This window comes from Cyrtonyx montezumae, unplaced genomic scaffold (genome assembly GCF_038088225.1).
Source record: "Cyrtonyx montezumae isolate F1298 unplaced genomic scaffold, pur_monq_1.0 scaffold_3, whole genome shotgun sequence".
In the NCBI taxonomy this organism is placed as follows: Eukaryota; Metazoa; Chordata; class Aves; order Galliformes; family Odontophoridae; genus Cyrtonyx; species Cyrtonyx montezumae.
In genome coordinates, this window is record NW_027072034.1 from 90967658 (window position 1) to 90988773 (window position 21116).

Sequence of the window (21116 nt, forward strand, 5' to 3'; positions counted from 1 at the left end):
CTCACCAGAGCTGAGTACAGAGGGATGACGACCTCCCTAGTCCTGTTAGCAGCACTATTTCTGATAGAGGACAGGATGGCATTTGCCTTCTTGACTAGCTGGGCACACTGCTGGCTCATGTTTAGCCAAGCATCAATCAACACCCTCAGGTCCATTTCTTCCACACAGTCTTCCATCCATTCTGCCACAAGCCTGTCATGTTGCCTGAGGTTGTTGTGGATAACATCTGTCCAGAGAGAACACTTTCTAGCCTTGTCTTTCTGATCATTCATGCTATTTTTCTTTCTGGTTCATAAATAAATGAAAGAAAAACATAGCTTTTCTCCAGTTTCTCTCTCTCTTCTAAATTGTGAACAATAGTGTGAAACACAGAACAGTACAAACAAGTAGGCCTTTCAAATGCAGAAATATAAACACCAAAGATCAAGCTCCTCTAGAGCTAACAAAATAACATCCCACTTCTCACCTCTGTTTTCTAACCTGAAAAATGCAGGAAACAATGTCGGTGGCGGTGGGACGGGAGGCACCGGGTGGGAGCTGCGGTGGCGGAGCAGGGCTGTATCTTGTACGGGTAGGTATAAGGCTGGCAGCATGGGGCTTGCAACTTAATGCGTGTCACGGTAAACACGGTAATGTTTCTGCACTTCTCAAGTGTTTCAGTCAGGTTCTGCAACCTTGCAGCTCAGGCCAGTGTGTGAGAATACTGACAGTGCATCCCTGGAGTGAGACCTGGAAAGAGCCCTGCGAAAAGCATCCCAGCTCTGCAGCAGGAAGCTTGTACCATCTGCAGCTGGGCCAGGATTTAGCCCTGGATATGACTGAGTAATGGAAACAGCAACACTCCACATATACACGTGATGTAAGTTTAGAAGAGTTATAAGCATGTGTGATTCATTACATAATTAAGAGCATTAGGAGGAAACTTTCTGTAGGGAAAGGTTATTCTATAATTATCCTCTCTGCAGGCTTTTTATCTTCTTTTGAAACACCTGGAATTAAACAGCCCTGAAGATGGGACACATGGTTCATAGTCTGCCCTGGAGCAGCTCTTCCCATGTTCTTGTAATCACAAACAGAGTAAGATATATAATCTCCTTGTTCATTCATATGTGCTATTAAAATTATAAAAAAAAATAGTGGAGGCCACAAATATTTGATGAACACCTTTCTTCCTGGCCCTGATTGGCTCTTTCCAAACAGACAATTTGTAATGCAATTCCTAGTGCACGTTTCCTTCAAAGGACTGCCTGTGCCTTCCTGAGACTGATAGATTGCCTTTCAATGAGCTTAGTTTAGGCTGCTGGGGTCTTGGCACCAGATGAAAAAGCAGCACAGCAGCAGTGTGATTGTTGTTAGCTGTAGCAACAACCAGCACTGCTGAGCATCCCTATGGCTGAGAGCAAGTTTGCACAGAACTTGGGGAAAAGTTTATGTTAAGTTTTGGGATTCTGGATGCCACCTAGAGGATTATTCTTGTTGGCGTGCTCTCAGATGCATCTTGAGAAAGTGCTTTCCCAAAGCCTTTGCTGTGACTTTATAGGAGTGAGGAGCATCTGGTGGATTATAGGCGTGATGTGGCATGATGCAGTACCATCATTGATGGAGCTGGCTGGAGCCATGGAGACACCATGATAGCATGAAGCTCCACTGTTCTCTGTCCTAACACTTACGTGTGCCTGTCTCCGTATTTGGGAGCCATCAGCCTTCAAAGCACCACATATATTTTTGAAATAAATATACACACCAGAAGGGCAACCTACACCTGGTATTGCCATTTCAGTTTCCAATGGCTGTGAACCATCGTGGTCCACAATTTCAGAGCTGCTTGGGGTAAGGAATAAAGTTCACAAATGGATGCAGAAGCGCATCTGCCTCTCTGGAGCTCTGGTATTCTGCATTACCACCTGCAAAACTGATGCTCAGTGTCAACCTGAAATGAGATAACTGCATCCCCTCACTACCTGAGCTTTCTGCTGCAGTTGCTTTGCAGAACCATCTCTGAGCCAGCAGCAGCCCCTTGCTGACAAGCTCTTGATACTACTACAAAATGACAGTCTCAGAGTAGACAGTAGGGCATGAGTGCAGTGCGATGTTCAGTTTGCTTTGATTAGATGCAGACCTGCAGAAATAATAGGGAGAGGTGGTTACACAAATTACATCTGGGTTTGTGTCTGCTGCAGCAGAGGCACCCTTTGAAATGCTGGAGACAAAGCCAAACTTGAGGTTCTGCAAAAGCTGTGCTGCTCCAGTTTTAACTATCTGCATTGTCTACAGATAGTCGCTTGTTAAACTCTCTTAATTCAGTGCCTGAATTCTTCATACATTTCAGAAATCAGTAGTGCAACAGATCATGTGCAAACAGCATGGCTGTTTGCTAATGTTTCTCTGAGGTTTCTTCTTAGGCTGTCCTCTGCAGTGCATCCCAGCTTTGGAGAAGGAACTGAGTTTTGAGGATGCAAAGAGAAAAATAATTGAATGATGTTGAAGATCTATTTTCAAGCTCTTCTAGAAGTTAAAGACTTAAGCAGAAATTACACACTTGGTAAATGTATGTACCATCCCTCACTGGTCTGTGAAATCTGCAGAGTGCCTGATTTCTTTCCTCAACCTTGCCATGTCTCCACATTACCTGCCAGGGAAAGATGGAAACCTCTCCTGCCCACATGATGTCCTGTCCAGTGCTTGAATGGGATTTGCTGATACCAGAAATGAAATCCTGTTGTCTGGGACTGGGACATTTCTCAAGCACTTGCTTCAGGAAATAGGAATAAAAATATCAGGCAACAACCAAGTGATATCTCTGGTCATCTTTATCCTCTAACTGGCTGATGTTGTAAAATAGAGTAGTTGGGAAAGTAGTGCTAACTCCACTGTAAAATTAAGCTGGTTTCTATATTTTTCTGTTTGCCATCTCCCTTTATTTGTTCTAGAAGTCCTCCTTTTCAGTATGTTTCCTTTATTTAGAAAGATGCTCAGGGGAGTTTTCCCATCTCCCACCTCTATGCTCTCCCTTAGTTCATACTACAGCAACTCCTAGGAGTCTGAGACTGCTCACTGCTAGGCAGTGTAAACAAAGCACAACAAAGGAAAATAACAGTCACTGCCTCAATGAGTGTTCTCCACTTCCTTGTACAGCTCTGTCCCCATAGGGTAAACCTTTGCTTGGGATACTCTGGAATATGGATGCACAGAAGCAGTGAAGGCATTTCATCTTTACCCATTCCCTGTCAAAGCTGCTGCCACAGATAAATAATATAGAAATCAATGGGAATTCTCCCTCTGTTCTAGAGACTGGGATAGATTTCATCCAAAATAAGCCAGGATTTTCCACAGCAGAATCAAAGACATTAGGGTTTACTGCCACACACACAGGATGGATGATGATCTTTCTGCTCTTGGCAATGAATCACTGCTGAGAACGCTCGCCAGAGAGCAGCACCCAGGAGAAAAGATGGAGTGGCAGCTGGGGAGGATAGTGCACATCCAAGCAGAATCTCTTTGGCCCAGTAGACCGCGAGCAGCTGCACTGGGGCTTCCAGCACATGCTGCGCAGCAACATCGAGGTGTCCCTGCAGAAGTGGAACTTCAGTTTCCTGCAGGATGTACCAATAGATGGATTCCTGCAGTGGGAAGAGCTGGGGAGCCATGAGGTGCAGGCCTTCTATCCCAGATATGTGGTGAGAGAGACCCGGAGGCCACTGCAGTACCTGTACTGACCCCTGTGCAGGGAAGAAAAGGGTCATCAGTTGGCCCTGGAGGAGAAACCAAAGGCTTCCAAGCAAACAGGAGCTGGGAAGGACCCAGAATGGACAAAAAGAAGACAGACATCTTTAACAGGTATGAAAGGCCTTGGTATTGCTCTGATAATCAAACCTGGTTCCAAACAAGAAATTCTATGGTAGGCACATGCATTGGTCCTGCTTTAACAAAGTGCAGCCCTCATAGGGAGTATCTGAAAGAAAATAAAGTATAAATAAACAGGCATGTGATATGTTTGTAAGAGGTACTGGGCCACAATCACCCTCCTGGCCCTCAGGGTCTCTTTAGGACCTGCAGTAAGACAGTGCCCACTTGACTGGGACGGCTAGGACAGTTTGACAGGCAGCGTGAGAAAAGCAGTGGAGTTATTTCTTAACAGGAACCAGCTCACCTGACTTCAAATTCCATATTATTCTCAGTGAAGGTATCTGGGAAATGTAAGGGAAGATCAATCTTAAAATTGGCCAGGTGGCAGAAGAGCTAAGTTTTCAAATTTCTCTCAGCAGAACTTGCTGCCAGATGTAAAAACAAAGGAGTTTCAGAACCTGTAAAAGAGCTTTTGGTTCTTGAAAGTCCTCAGTGTCCTGCATACCAAGGTCTTCTGGAAATTTGGCCCCTCCTTTACTCTTCTCAACAGGAATTTGAGCTTGTTTGAAAAATATAATCCCATAGATGAGATTTTCCTTGTCCTTCTGAGGATTTTGTTAATCCAAGTCTGAGGCTTTCAAGACCTAGACCAAAGATTTTCTTCTGGGAATTTGATGTAAGACACCAGCTTGAAATTGCCTTGGAGACAATTAAAGCTAAGGTTCAGGAAACACTTTCTGAATAGTGATGTTGATCACAGTAAATCAGGGAATAGAATAATTTGCTATTTGAGGGCATGAAACTTAATTGGTAGAAAGAGGTTCAGGGAGAGATTGGAGATTAATAAAGAATGGAACATTGCACACTAGTATACAGAGCAGTGATATTTAATGAGTACTCTTTTCTTCTCCAAAGCACTTTACAGCCATTAACTAATTAACAGTATAATTTACAGGTAGGTGTACAGAAGAGTAATTCAGAGTACAATGTTCTGATGGTTTGAGGGAACTACTATTCAATTGTAAATCTTTCACTGAGTGTGTGGGAGTAAATTATGCAGATATTTCCAGGGGATATTTTTCTTCCGTTTTGTTTTCCCCAGGCAAGAGACATTTCAACAGGGGATATGGAAACCAAAATACCACGCTACACAGTTTAACACTTTCCCACATATATTTTCATATGAGAAAACACTTTAGTCTAACATCAGTACCCTTCTCCCCAGGGAATCTGGGTCTATGAAATGGGCTAGGAAAATAGTTTGTAGTTGTCATTTTTGGTGAGACCTGAAAATTGGTCCCTCTCTCATTCCTGCACACAGAGTGACAGACAGACACACAAACATACAACCTTCATATTGCCAGATGAACTATGCTTTAGTTTCCCTCTAGCATCAGACAGCTTCTTCTGGGTATAACTGAAGTAATTCAGGCAAAACTCAGACAATTTTACAGGAAAGTAATACCTACTGGTACACTCTGACCCATTGCTTCTGCCTATTCATTCAGCTTCTACCATCCTCTAATGAAATTTGTTTATCACTGAGTTATTGGATCTGAACACAGCTATCTGCATATCTGCATTCTCCGTCAGTCAACAAGAATACTGCAATGCTTTACATTAAGATCCAACAATGTGTGTTTAGTTTAGACTTTAAAAGGCAGCTGTGGACCATTAAATAAATATCAGTATATTGTTTTGTGGATGTTGGTGCCTCCAGGGTGGAAGGAGCAGAGGTTTTCATGCTCTGTTTGACTCCTTAGACATGCAGAGAGCTAACCAATACAGAAGTAGGTTTTCCCTTCTGTCTCCCACCCCTTTTTACGTACACTGCTCCATTCTCATTCTCTCTTTTTTCGTTGTGGTCTCAGTGTGGTTCTGCTCTGTTTTCTGGGAGAGTCTTAAGTTCAAAAACCAGATCAGCTATAGGCTATAAGTCTTTTTCATAGTTTCCCTTTACTTTTTTCTTCAATAGCCTAGACTGGTGAACCACATCACCTCTACACTTCTTTTCCAGACTTTTTGGCTTGTCTCAGCCTGGTTCAAACCTTAGCTCTCCTGGGAGAGGTTTGTAAGTCTCCTTTGCTTAAAGATCAGCATTGAGAAAATTCATAACAATCTAGTGTTTTCACTAGTTGGTATTGCTTCAGAAACAGTTCTAAAGCCCTATTTTCTGCAAGGGAGATGGGACAAAATTGGGGTGAAAGGAAATCTGGTATTTAGGTAAGTACATTTAAACAACAAAAATCCTAAGTCTCTGTTCTCAGGTTTTCTTACTGATGGGCTGCAGACAAGGTATTCCTTCTTAGTATGTTGCTTATGCCAGTGGAAGTGCTCCTCAGAGGCCCTCAGGGAAAGTAGCCAACTTCCATGGACTCTGTTTAGTGTCTTATAGGAAGGCTGGACCTTCTAAATATGGCTCCGGGGAATCTGGATCCCCCTAACTATTACATGCCTCTATCAGTTCTGAAACAGCTCTCAGCAATGAGGCATGTGAGCACATAGTATCTGTCCTCTAGCTGAATTCTTCTTGAGCAGAAATGTGAGTAATGACTAAGTTTTTTCTGACTTTCACCTGATAAGCGTGTCCTTAATGCATTTATTTTCCCCAAATGAAATGAAAGATAGCTATAGAGAAGTCTTATAAACGGGCAAAATAAAGATTATATTTTGCAGTGTAAGCTTTATTTTCTGTCTGCTATTCTTCTTTTCTGCTGAAAGAGAGCAATGGATTATTGCTCTTCTTCAGTGTTAGCTCTGCATGCTCCTGTCTGGGAGGATACACCGCCCTTGGGACCAAGTCCTGATCCAGAAGCTTAACTCAGGATAACAGCTGTGCTCCATTGCACTGTGCCATGTAGATGTACCCTTAAGGAAGCTGACATCTAGAATTCCCTTGCACCTGAGAAGAGTATTTTTTAGTATGAAGGTGGGAGATAGGGAGATAATTCTTGTATAAATCCTATGTTGTATTTGCAGTTCTGTAGTTAATGTTGACTTATATTTGCACCTGAAAACAGAAATTCAACCACATGACCATATAAAAAAGTAAGGGGTGTTCTCTCCTTGAGTATTTACTATCTGAATGAAGAATGAGTTATGACTCAGTGATACTGCAAGATTTTATGCAGTCCTCCCTGAATCCACATTTGATCTAATAAGCAGAAATAAAGCAGCCCATAAATATATTTCTTCTTGGTGATTTTTTTTGTTGTTGTATGTTTAAGGAGGAAAAATTAACTATTTCTGACTGGAAAACACTGCAGCAGTAGTTCTAAAAATTGGAGTGAAGTGTCACAATTGCTCATCTTGTGCAGTAGCAACAAGAATCTTTTGATCAAAACTGGATAAAAGCCAGTACATTTCCTTAGTCTTGTTTAATTACAGATTACAGATTTGATTACAGAGTTTTATATGGAACATACTAAAAGTATTAGTTTTATTCATTCACTAGCCTCAGAGGAGTCTAAATGACAAAAGGAAAATTTGAGAGATTTCTTTGAAGCAGCCCTTATTAGTGTCGCTGCTGTAATTCTGCCTGTTTGCATGTTATTCTCTAGATTACTCCTCAGGAAAGAAGCATGTCAGGACAAATATGCAAGCTGCTGCAAATAAGCCAACTACTTGAAAGCAAGCACTGGACTGTCCTGCACCAAATTGGCTACAAGCATCTGCTGGGTTTCCTCAGCATTGAAAAACTTCGTGTTCAGGCATTGGACTCTGAAGGACATTACACTAAGATGTATGTTCATGACAGTGATACCACAAATACAAAAACATCTTGTTGGAATGAGTTCAGGCCTAATCATCTGTAAACACTTCAATGAGAAATTACTAGCCTTAAAAAACACTACATAGAACATGTGGACACTACAGGATTCAGTGAAGGCTAGCAGTTTAATGTGCACTAAAAGTCACTGGACATGAGAAAACGGTGAAAACTTAAAAGAAACAACACCTCTATGCATGTAATGCTGTTCTTGGACATGTCAGTGTACAGTTGGGATTTTTTATATTGTTATGTTTTTGTATAACCTCTTTTTGTCCTTTAAGCAATGTGATTTTTTGAATATCACCATCTCATTTTTACACGTCTGACAACTAACAATAATTCCGAGGCACATCTGTGTTTTTTATCAGGTACAAAATTTTGTGCTTACAACTATTCAGAGCATAAGTAACAGCACTTTGGTGCCAAGTACTACTGGATTGTAAACGGAGAAAGCCGAAATTTTTTGGGAAAGAGTTCATTTATATCAGCAGCCACGTTAACCCTGTATGTCTGCCCACTATGTAGTTCAGCTTGTCATGGGTAGACATTTCCAGATATACTCTTGTATCTTTCAAGTCATTCCTGTTACCAGCTGTTTAAAAATTGAGCTGTTATTTTCAGCTGTGCTGTTCCATCTATGTCTTTGAATTCACACAGTAGAAATTAGTATAAAATTTGCTGTGCATTTGTCCACAGTTTTTAAAAATGCCTACTGTTTGTAAGAACATGCTACAAAAGAGGTTAACTATTTAGTTGCTGTTCAGTGCTTTTTCATGCTAATAATGTTTATGTAAGAAGATAAAGGACATTAATAACACCTCTTGACATTGTATGGACTGCTTTTTCTGTAGCATTTATTAACAGACTTTTCCAACACCTACTTTTTATTTCCCCTTTTCATTCTCCTGACTAGTTTGGGTAACTGAGGTTTTACAGCACATAATAATCAGTGGGTAAAACAGAAAAAGAGACCTATAAAATATACACTTTAAATTATACTGCTGCATATGGCTATAAGATGCACACAATGTTTAATGAACACATTTGGAAAGAGCTTTGTAAATGTCAGCTTTTTTAGAACATTGTGTGATGGTGGGATACTACTTTTAATCTTGAATCTAAACAAGCAAAGTTTTATCTTGGGCAGGAAAAATCAACATACACGTGCATGTACATGTCAGTTGTGCACACAAGAATTGAAATAAGGAAGTAATTCATCCTGCACTGCATGCAGTGTCAGGATGGTTTAGTGCATTTGTTTTTTTTTCCTGTTAGGAGCTATGGGGATCAGACGTAAATAATACTTGGTTTGCCCCTAAATGGCAGAAAACAGTGATGATTTGTTTCTATATGCTGAGATAAATATGCTCAGCAAATTGCAGTTGGAGCCTGTTTCCGGATGCATGCAAGAGATTTTTCTCTCCTGGGTTTATGATGTAGTGAGGAACAAAGCTTGCTCCAGCTGATGTCAAAGGGATTTTTACCCAGCTGAAGCAGGAAAAAGGTCAACCTTGGCAACGGCTGCTCATCATGCATTTAGTGTGTTTATGGCTGGGCCATACTGTAACAGGCTTCTCACCACACTGATATGTAAGTGTGCAATTGGACCTTTTGTGTGTTTATTTTTAAACTTGACTCATAGATTAGCCTGTTCTAATCATATTTTTAAGTGTAGTTTTTCTTTAATCAGAAAAATTGCATAACAGTTTTTCCATGTGTTTGTGATGTTTAGATCAGACCAGTGGCACTGAGTTACAACTTTTGGTTTGTACCAAGGTACTCGCAGAATTACTTTCTGACTAGGATGACATCAGTTGTGCATAAAAGGCTGTAAGTCTGTCACACACGTATGAATTAGTGTGGGGTCTTTTTCTTTCAAGGGGAGAAGAGGCCCTTCTATTTATTAGGGGTGATGATGACTGTTGATGCACTGTTGTCCCAGAGAAACAAGGAAGGATCTTTACATTTTCACCTCAGTTTCGTAATAGCCCACTGCTTAAATGGTCATTTAAAATGAAACACCTGTTTCAAATACTTTGTAATCAGGACCCATAATGTCCTATGAATTTTGTCAAAGGGTTGTTTAAATTATCAGCAACAAGGTTTTTTTTATACTAGGGCAGATACTGGCCTTAGAGTTGAATGTCAGTGTATTCAGACTGAAAGGTAAAGGCTCTGGCTGAAAATGCAGCTTGTGTTTACTGTGTCTCAATTAACTGTGACTATGAATACAGTGCTAGGCTAGAAAAGAGTTTTCTGATAATGAGACAAGGTAATGTCTTTCTGCTTGCTGACTACACTTATTAATGTTCTTCGAAATGGCAAAATATTGGAAATGAAAGTACACAATAGACAGGCAGAGGAAAAAGTTTTCATGGTGGTGTTTGCAATTGGAAATTCTCGTGCATGCACCACAGGGCCTAATCCCCCTGGTTATTACTGCTCCACTAACCTGAAGTGGAAGTGCTTTGGTTTACAACAGAGGAGAATGAGGTTGAGATGTTTTGCACTAGTTACTTTAACTACCTTAAATCAACAAGCAGCTAAACATGTGAAGACATTGCCTACAGGTTTTGAAAGATTTCTGTTTAAAAAAAGTTTCCTGCTATGTTTTTTCATGTGTGACAGCCAAAAATAGCAACAAACATCTGATTAGTGCCTGAGCCTAATCATCAATTCGATAGATAAAGTTGCTTCATTTGGGCAAGATAGCCAAGAAAATAATTTCTCTGCACTCTTTCAGTCTTTTTCAGGATGATGCAGTACAGCTTCCTTCTACTTAAAGCAGTTCCTGTGCAAACTGTTGGTAAGTATCCCTTTGGAGGATAGTACTGGTTTTCTGGAAAATATGCTTTAGTAGGTGTTTCATTACTCCACTGATCCTGATTCTTAACAGGCTTCAGAGATAGGCCTTAATGTCACAGAAGTATTGGCCTGGAAGGGAACCTAAGAAATCACCTAGCCCATCACCCTGAACCCTAGTAAAGTTGGGACTGACTTATTCCAAAGCTTGTGAACTGCTGTGGGAGATTATTTGCTTCATTCATGTGACAAATTTAATGGGTAGCCCAAGTCAACAAAATTCCTCCGGAGATTGAAAAGGTATGTGTTACACAAGCTGCTAGCTTTCAGGTATCAATTTTCCTCTACTTGTTTTGTTCTAATATTGTCATTTCAATTAAATGAAACTTAAATAACTGGTGTGCTGAACCATTTGATTGTTGGATGTGGATATTTGCAAGGTCATCAGTAACTGCTGGTGCATATAGACATTTTAATAGCAAAAGACACTTTATTGTCTCCTTTGCAGATAGCTTTCTCTTGTTTTGTTTCTGCACTGCTCTGACTCCCTCCATCAGTCTCCCTGGGCAGTTCCACTTTTTACAACTGATCAATTCCAAACAAAATGTTGGCACAGGCTTCGCAATACTGTCAGCTAAGCTGACAAGTTGAAGGCCTATACTTAGCAGTATTCCACAGGGGTCAGAGCTGGGTCAGATCCTGTTCAACATCCTAATCAATGACGTTGATGAGCCAAATGCTAAACTTTGTTTCATGAAGAATGGAAAATATCAGACAGTCACAATCCACACAATATCTACTAATACATTACAATAAGCTTCAAGAGTCCTTCACTCATATAGTCCACCCTCAGCCAAGTTTGCTGATGATGCAAAGTTGGGAGGAATAGCTGACATGCTGGAAGGCTGTACTGCCATTCATTGAGACCTGGACAGGCCGGAGAGTTGGGCAGGAAGAAAACAGATGAGTTTAACAAGAGCAAGTGCAGAGTCTTGCACCTCGGGAGGAATAACCACATGCACCAGTACAGGCTGGGAGATGACCTGCTGGAGAGGAGCTCTGAGGAGAGGGACCTGGGTGTCCTGGTGGATGACAGATTGGCCATGAGCCAACAGTGTGCTCTGGTGGCCAAGAAGGCCAATGGGATCCTGGGGTACATTAGAAAAAGCATGGCCAGCAGGTCAAGGGAGGTAATCCTCCTCCTCAATTCTGCCCTGGTGAGGTCTCACCTGGAGTATTGTGTCCAGTTCTGGGCCCCTTGGTACAAAAAAGACAGGGATCTCCTCGAGAGAATCCAGCCAAGGGCTACAGAGATGATAAAGGATGTGAAGCACCTCCCTTACGAGGAAAGGTTGAGAGACCTGGGTCTGTTCAGCCTTGAAAAAAGAAGACTCAGAGGGGATCTGATCCATGCCTATAAATATCTAAGGAGTGGGAGGCAAAGGGGTGAGGCTGGACTTTTCTCAGCAGTGTGTGGCAACAGGACAAGGGGAAATGGAGACAAACTGAAGCATAGAAAGTTCTGCAGAAATGTGCATGGGAACTTCTCCACAGTGCAGGTGACAAAGCAGTGGCACAGCTGCACAGAGAGGTGGTGGAGTCTCCTCTGGAGATGTCCAAGACCCACCTGGATGCCTACCTGTGCAACCTGGGCTAGGGAGCTGCTTTGGCAGGGGGATGGACTTGATGATCTCTAGAGGTCCCTTCCAACCCCTACAGTTCTGGGATTCTATGATTCTGTGACCTGCAGCCCTGGAAGTATGTTTTTGTAGTGAACATTTCATGGTTTCCCACTAACATGTCACAGGAAAAAGCACATTTTTTTCCCTTATTTATTTTCTAAGGTTTTTTGTTTGTTTGGTTTGGTTTGGTTTGTTTGGTTTCCTTAGGAAATGCTGCCTGTTTTAGTTTGAGCTATCTGTTTCTTTGGCAAAAAAAAATAAAAAAATAAAAATCAGGCGTTTAAAGCTGTTAAACTCATATTTGCAAAATCAAGAGGGTTTGCCCTAGTGTGTCCTGGATGCCATCCAGCTTTGATAATTGCATCTTCCCTAACTAAAACCTTCTTTCAGATTCATGGCATCCTTCTTATCCTGCTGAAATCTTCTGCAGAGAGCTGCTGTGACATGATGTGTTAAACATCTGCCACAATTTTGCCCAGAAGTCAATCACAGATTAAGTGATTTAAGATACATGGCAGGCATACTCACAGATTTTTATTACAATGACTTCTATTGACCTGTAAGAGTTATTTAGGAGCAGCACTCCTGAAGAAATCAGCTCAGTAACTAAATATGGATTTAAATACTTCATTCTAGGCCTCTATTTAAGATTATTTTCTCTAGTCCTAACCCATCTCTTATAAGGAGGTGCTGAGAAATGGCAGAGGCATGTGATCAGCTGTGTTTATAGGACAATAACCTTTACACTGCCCATTAATCCCCTCCATAAATACAATGTGCATTCCAGAGCACTGTGTTGCCCCTATCATTGGCAGATAAAAACAACACGTGTGCACCTGCTAAATAAATATTTTCCCCGACCTTGTACAAACGTGACATTTCTTCCTTGCAATTATATTGGCAAGAGGTCAAAGAGTTGTTCATCCTGCAATGCTGATGGCCAAGATAAACTCACAAGGAGGAGTACACAGCACGAGTGTTCTTCCACACTGGCTGAGGACATCTAGTGGCCCATAAAACTTCAGACAACCATCTGCATACCAGTTACAAGCATTATTAAAAAACAAGCCATATATAACCTCACACCGTAGCAGTAAGGAGACAAAATGGAGAAAATAAGACTGTATGGATGTGTCTGGTATTTAGCTGTTGTAAATGAAACTACTTTGGCAGCAGCAATATAATTGGTCTAAGGTTCTTTTTCCTACAAAGTTAAGTGGTCCTTGGCTTAAAGAAAGTGAAGAAACGCTCTCATGAGCCCACTGAAAAAGACAAACTCGTAGGAACCAGGTGATGTATAGCACTTGCTACTGGTTTTAGTGAATCAGGTAATTTTACACTTCAAAATTATGGCATGATACTGAGCAGAAACCTTTACTGTGGATATTTTTAAATCCCTTTCTCAGATATGTCCTTGGAGCTGGAGCTGAGCTAGGATGTATGTGATGAATTAAATCTCTTTAAAACTCTGTGATATAGAAATTAAAGTTATTATTATTTTGAATCATCTGCATTCTATATTTGTTTCAGTGGACTAATAGAGACCATTTGCCCCTATCCTTTCCAGTATGTGTATGTGTACCTCTGTGCATGTATGTGTCTGTTTTCACAGAAGCACACCCAAATGCTTCTAAGTAGAATTTTCTTACCCAGGAATGACCAAACTTTCTGATTTTACAAGCCATACGTTAATTTTTCATGCAGTCAGGAACCACAACACACATAATCTGCTACATCAGTGGAAGCAAGGAACTAAGAATAAGAGGAAAAGAAAAGTGAGTCCCCTTTACTCCCACCAGCTTGTGACATAAAGCTTGGCTTGATCCCCCAGTAGCACAGCCTTTGTCCCTTTCTTACCCACAGAAAGGTTATTTGAATACTCACCTCAATTCTCATCTAGCCTTAGCAAGAGTGGATGCAGTAGACACATTTTTGCCAGGCTGCCCAAGAGGAGAAGACTCACCAAGCTACAGCACCCAATTGCAGTTACTATAATATTTGACCTTAAAGACAGCCAAGCACTACAGCACATTTCTTGAGTCAGATTAAAAACAGTTTGAATATTTGTGGCTAGATAGTTTGTCATGTCTTTAAGAGAAAAAAAAATAAAGAAGCCATACCAAATAGTGAAGCAGAATAAGCAGGCTGAGCAGTAGGTCTGAGAGACTGCAGGACAATTTTAGCTTGCCTGCTGCAAATCAAGGTCATCCTTTTTACCTTCTCACAATCTTCCTCCCTTTGGTACACATGATTATCATGAAATCTTATTCTAAGAGTCTCTCAGATGCTAGAATTAGATAATATCTCTGCAAAAATGATACCAGTCTGGATAAACAGATCTGTGCAAGTAATACTTCTCATCAAGTGAGACTCCAGGGAAAAGCATACACGTATGAAAAAAAACAGATGCATTATTTAATAAATAATACAATGTTAATGTGTCTATTATTCTTTATTTTATGTATATGTCTATATACAAATACAGAGCAATATATTTGCATCTTACTTGTTTGGACTTTTTTTGCTCAAAACAAAGCAATCCTGTTCTGGGGGTGAACCAGAGTAGCAGCTGGGTAACTCAGTGTGTCCATTGCCTTTTGGACATGACACCGAGATCTTCATGTAAGAGGGACCTCGCACCAAAAAATTTGCCCAGTATCAATGACAACAACACACCTCCCATGACTGCCACATCCCAAGTAGGGGATAGGTGGAATTCAATGTGTAGTACACGTTCATGGGCGCAAGAATATTTGAATCAAAAAAGGAGGAAGGCACTTGTTTGTTTACCTCCACAGCAATTTCAATCTGATGCTATAAAGGGAGGCTTTGCTATGAGACCCTGAACTCTACACGTTCATCCAGCCATGCTCTTGCCATAGTATCAAAAAAAAGGAATGAAATATGATTTACTTGAAATCACGTTATTTACTGTCTCTATATAATTCTCTAATTATTTTGCTGTAATTTGACATGGGAAGAAACCATAATTTAGATAGCTACTTTCATCAGCAGTATATTTGAATATATGAAGGGGATCCACATTAATGGCTCAGTAATATACATTAAGTTGGTCTTCTTACAGGTAGATACATCCCTATACCAGTAGAATTTATTTAATATCATCAGCTGTACAAAATGCAGATGTTGTGTTCTTCCAGTCCCTGCAGCATGAGGACTGCTGCTCAGGACTACTGTTTTTCAGGATCCAGCAGCAAGTCTTCCATTCCAGATACCTACAGTTTTCTTCAGCTACCTTGCATCTTTTTTTTTAATTTCTCTTCTTAGGGCACAATAACAAGATCCTCTGATAGTTTTGTGAAGGTAAGCACCTCATCAATGTTGGAAAGAGAGAAAGTGACAAAGAACCCAAAGTCTTGCTCTTGCAAGCAAGATTGGAGGAAAATTATTGGAGGAAATATTTCATTCATTTTCCTCAAAAATAACCCTTAGACTCAGGGTTTCACTGTAAAAGCAAGTAAGCAGACTGCTCTGCCTTTCATATTTGTACGTGAGTCCAGCCTAGAAAGAAAAAAAATAAGGAAGCTACTGAAGGTATTAAAAAAAAAAGAAAGAAAATCAGTGCATGGAAAGGGGCTTAATACATTCACAACGTTATTTAGCTCTAACAAAGAACAGCAACCCCAGATGACCTTCTGGCTCCTGTCTCCACCCAAGTTCCTGGCCTCCGGTCAACGTCCTGGCAAAAGTTGCAGACATCCGCAACGCAATGCCAAGTAGCTGTTTTGTCTGTAAATATGTAATAGAGATTAGAGGAGTGGTGGGGGGAAACTGCTACACATAAAACAGCACCTCTAAACACAATCCTGGCACTGAATTCCCAGCCACAAACACTCTCCCAACAGCACCAGACACCTCCCAGAGGTTCTGAAGGCTTAGAAGGACACCAAAATACCCACCGCTGCTACCTATGTGTCCTTCACCCCCATTCAGCCCTATCATCAGGGCCAAGGCAAGGCCTCCATATCAATGATTAACTCCTAGCCATGGGGCTCTAGGCCCACTCAGGGGGTGGGCATGTGATATAGGGCTGTGTTGGTGAGCTCAGTAATGGACCACCAATCACCTTGCAGTGTGAGTGTGCAGGCTGGTGCTTGGGTGGAAAGAGGAGTGTAGCCCTGAGCACAGCTTGTTAACACTTCCTGCCTTCATTCAGTCTCACAGAGCTGAGCCTGTGGTGGAAATGGCATTTGTTTTCCTGTAGTAGGCTTTAAAACAAAACCTTCTTCTGACTAAATACTTTTTCATCTCTTTTTTCACCGGAGACAGGAAACAGTTCTAGCATGTGATCAGAAATACAAATTATGACTGGCAGTACATTAGAGTGCAGAAAAACAGCTTTTGGAAAATATCCTGGAGGAGCAAGTGAGGTAGATTAAAGGTTAAGTTCTGCATCTATCCATCCAAGCTCTTTGAGTCACACACAATGGATTCCAGGAGTTTGTTTGTATTTTCATCATAGAACTGGCTAGATCTGCAATTTAAATAAAATGCAAAGTGGAATGGGAAGACGCTGTACTCTCCTTTGCTTTCCTTCTCCTTCTTTTTTCTCTTTCTTCCCCTCCTCATTTTCCTCCTCACTCGTGTGAAGAACAAAGCAAGCATCAAATATCTTTCTTTAAAATGCATTAATTATTACATTTTTTACTTTTACCAAGATAGACTGCCATAAGAAATCAGGTCAGAGAACATGATGTCTCTATTAAACATGCAGATTCAGTAAACATTTTGAGTCTGGTAGGAGAGACAGCACCATCTGCCTGCCATGAGGCTTTGCCCCCTGTCCTAGCCAGATTACCAGTCTGCAAAGCTCTTTCTCTGCTCTGTGGTCCATTCCATCACCCCTCCAGCAGGCTGGGATTCATGCAGCAGTAGAGCCTCGTGTGGGAGGATGTACATACATTCCCTCTGGGAATAATTAATCAATGTCAACATTGTTTGATCCTCACATAGAAAATCATGAAGAAAAAAATCAAAAGTGCTACAGAAAATGGTGCTGGTAACTTGGTATGTGAGAAACCGTCTCTGAGTTGAAGATGAACCAAACCCTCTGCATTGTAGTATTCAAATGTGGACAGTTTATTCAGGCATTACCACCCACAGATACTCCTCCAACACCAAGCAATCTCCACTGTCCTCTCCATTTACCTCTGGACAGGCACATGGGAGGCCAGCAGAGCAGCAAATCCTGCAATGAGGGCAGGCTACTGTGTATTGCCAAAGGTGGGCCTAGGGGTGGTGTGAAAATAAATTGTGTGCAACTCCATTTTTTTCATAGCAAACCAGCATCTGCCATTACGTATGAGGAAAAGCAGCTCACTTGACTTTTGCTGCTTCATAGCATCTTCCAAATAATAGAATCAATCATAGAATCATGGAATAGCTTAGTTTGGAAGAGATCTTAAAGACCATCCTGTTTCAACACCCCTACTGTGGGCAGGGTTGCTAACTGCTAGATCAGGCTGATCAGGGCCTCATCCAACCTGACTTTGAACACGTTCAGGGATGAAGCATCCACAGCTTCTCTGGGAAGCCTGTTTCGGTGCCTCACTAACTTTTCAGTAAATAATTTCTCCCAAGTATCTAGCCTAAATCTCCTTGTAGTTAAAAACCATTCCCCCTTGTCCTGTCATTATCAGACCATGTAAAAGTCAGTCCCCCTCCTGGTTATAAACTCCCTTCAGGTACTGAGTGGCCACAGTGAGATCTCCCTGGAGCCTACTCCAGGCTGAACAAGCCCATCTCCATCAGCTTTTCTTCATAGGAGAGGTGATCCAGCCCTCTGATTATCTTCATGGCTCTCCTCTGTACCCATTCCAACAGCTCCATTATCATTTTTGAGTTAAATGTAATTTTAAAAACTAATAAGCTACAACTAATAATAAATAGATAAATTAACAAATAATGGAAATAACAAAGGAATGTTTGAGACTTGAAGAAAGCATTGCCCAAGAGTACTGATATGTTGTGTAGATGAGAGAGTGAGAGGAGACCTTTGGCTGTGATGAGACACAGATGTCCCATTCTGGATGTGTCCAGCAAAGTTACTATGTCAATCTTTGATTAGATTGGGTCCCATCACACAAGTGTGTTTATTTGCATAACAAATGTTGTTATATATATATATATTGTTAATTTTATATATATCATATATAATATATATAATATATATATATTATAATAAAAGTTGTAATGGCTAAGGAAAGGAAAAAAATGACTTGCCTAATGTAGAAGAATTGTGCAGCATAACCTGGTGGTACATAGGACTGTCTCGTGGTATTTAATGTCTCTCCACACACTGAGAGAAAGAGCCTTGACTCAGGCGCCAGTAGGTCTGTAAAGTCATTGGTAGAAAGCCAGGGCATACCATTTAATGGAAGGACATCATTAAATATGCTTTTATTTTTATTACTTTGTAATATTATTATGCAGCTGAAATAAATCACAAGTTGTTTTTAGTGGGATTCATTCACAAGCCACAAAAGCAATGAGCTGGGGGGCTTGCTCCTTGATCTCCCTCCAAGCAAGCTTCTGTACTCACTGCAAACAGCAAAACTTGTGCATAGAGGTCAGCCCCAGGGACTTTTGTTCCCTCAATATATTTTTAATCACTAATAAACAAGTTCAATTTCTTAAATTCACAGCACTAATTTCCAGGCTCTTGCAGGCAAGCATGGGCTGCAGAGCTCCCAGACCAAAATGGATGACTCGATACAGATCTACATCACCAACTCACTTGCTGAAGGAGGAATGGAAGAGGCTTGGTGGAATTCAAGGGGGTTTCAGCTATCCTGCATGGTCTCAGCATGACTCCAAATTCCCTTTCCAAATCATAAAGTGCAAAGGTATTTCATGCTCACCTACCTAGTTTGCTGCAGTGCAGCATCACTGAACTACAGGAGGGATTTGGTCAGACCCCACAACCACATGAGCAAAACATGAAATCTTCAGGCATTCAAAAGAGAAGTTAAAAAGAATGTGCTCGGAGCTTCACCAAATTGTGACAAAATATCTCAGTGGAGAGGATCTGTTCTTGTTTGTCCTAAGAAACCACATCTTGCTTTCATACATCATAAAGGATGCAGAGTACTGTTTGGCTTTAAATGCGATGAACACTTAAAAGTTTATTATACAGTCAATCATTTTCCTAAATCTTATGTAAGTGACAGGTTAACTTTGTAGTACAAAACATTCTGTAGAAAAATATATATAGATATAGATATGTATGTGAATGGGAAGTTACTGACTCTGGTGGTAATAATATTAGCTTCACAGGTTTTGCATTTATGCTAGGTGTGCAAGTTCTCCCTTGAATATTTATTTTCCTTTTTTTTTAGTTTAGATACTTACAATTTCACTGAGAGGAAGAATGATAGACTGTGATTTAGAGAGTACTGGTGAAATACTGTCATTTTTTGTGTGGAACAACCATTAGCTCTGTACATTACATTTAAGAAACCTTTCCACTTCTTTCTGTCAAAAGGTTTATCATTTGTCACCCTTGATTTTTATTTCATTTTATTGTATGAAGTTATATTATTTGTATGAATAGTTATGTGTTACAAGACTCCTTTGTTCACTATTTAGAAAGAAGTTATATAAGTCTCGCATTTTGGTTAAAGCATGTCCAATCCAAAATAGAGGCTGCCTCAAAAGGGAATCTTGAAAGGCTTCGGTTAAGTTCTATTAAGATGCTGAAAAGTGCAGACCAAAGAGTTGAGTTTCAGGGTCAAACAAAAAACATTAACATGATGTGAAGGTTGTTTCATTCAAGGGAGGATAATCAACTATTTACTCAGGTAGATAGTGACAACACAAGGGGGAATGGTTTTAAGCACAAGGAGGAAAGGTTTAGGTTGGATGTCAGGGGAAACTCTCCACAGAGAGAGTGGAGAGGGGCTGGAACCAGCTGCCCAGAGAGGTTGTGGATGTTCTATCCCTGGAATTTGTTCAAGACATTCAAGACCAGGTTGGATGAGGTCCTGAGCAACCTGGTCTAGTACCAGATCTGGAGGTTGGTGGCACTGCCTGTGGCAGGGGGGTTGGAACTTGATGATCCTTGGTCCATCCCCAGCCATTCTATGATTCTATGATTCACTGCAGAATTTCAAAAAAAACACCATGCCCTGTTCCTTTCTGAAGTACAGTTGTGTTTCAGTCAGGATTATTCTTACTGTGACAAGGATCAAAAAGTGGATTTAAAAGTATATCTTATCTGACTCATGCACAACAGAAAGGAGACCAACGACCACTCTATTAAAATTCCCACCAATACATTAGCACCCCATGAAAAGCTTGTGATTTGAAAGAAAAGAAGAGCTCTGCTATTCTGTAAGCAAAAGCTGCTAAATATCTTTCAACAGAAGCAATGGCCCCACCAATTTCCCTAGTGCCAGAAGTTTTCTGTCAGCAGCACAGAGCTCAGGTGCATCATGCAGGTAACCGCAGCAAACGCAGCAGGCAGGCTCAAGGCCAGTCCTTTTAATGTACGTCAGAGAACATCTCCGTGATGGTATCTCATTCATACAGTCACCACTGGGGGAAGCCATGAAGGGAAGGGAGAAGAGCTGGTGTACACTGACAACCACTCCAGCAGTTTGCAGACATCAGCACCCTAAGATGTTCTATAAAGGGACAGGTCTGTAGGCAGAAATATCCAGAGGGTTCCTCCTGTATTTCTGATGATTCTTTGATCTCTGTTCCTGAACTAGAGAAATGCTTCCTTACCATGTGTTCTTTATATCTCCCTCCTCACATACAACCTTCTCATTTGCATTTGGAACTTGGATTGCAGAGTACAGAGGATTCTGTTCACGAACCCAGAGGGACCTGTGCTCCCAGGCCTGTTCTTCAGAGCATTTATTCAACCCTCCCTCTCTTGCTGTGTCTGCCAGTGGAAAAAGTTAGCAAGCTCTATTTACAAATATTTTTGCCTCTTGGCCCTCTGCCTAATGCTGTGTTATTAAGGCTGTGTTGTTCCACTAAACAATTGC

General features: G+C 41.0%; 2 protein-coding genes across 2 annotated transcripts in view; one reads left to right on the forward strand and one right to left on the reverse strand.

Moving 5' to 3' along the window:
* Positions 1-21116, reverse strand: part of CREBL2 (cAMP responsive element binding protein like 2) — a 371683-nt gene that overhangs the window by 300439 nt on the left and 50128 nt on the right. The gene's annotated exons all lie outside the window — the stretch shown is intronic.
* Positions 3374-7474, forward strand: LOC136052920 (cyclin-dependent kinase inhibitor 1-like). Its single transcript, XM_065743396.1, is given in 3 exon segments — positions 3374-3481; positions 3483-3837; positions 7407-7474. Coding segments are annotated over 3 exon segments (531 nt in total).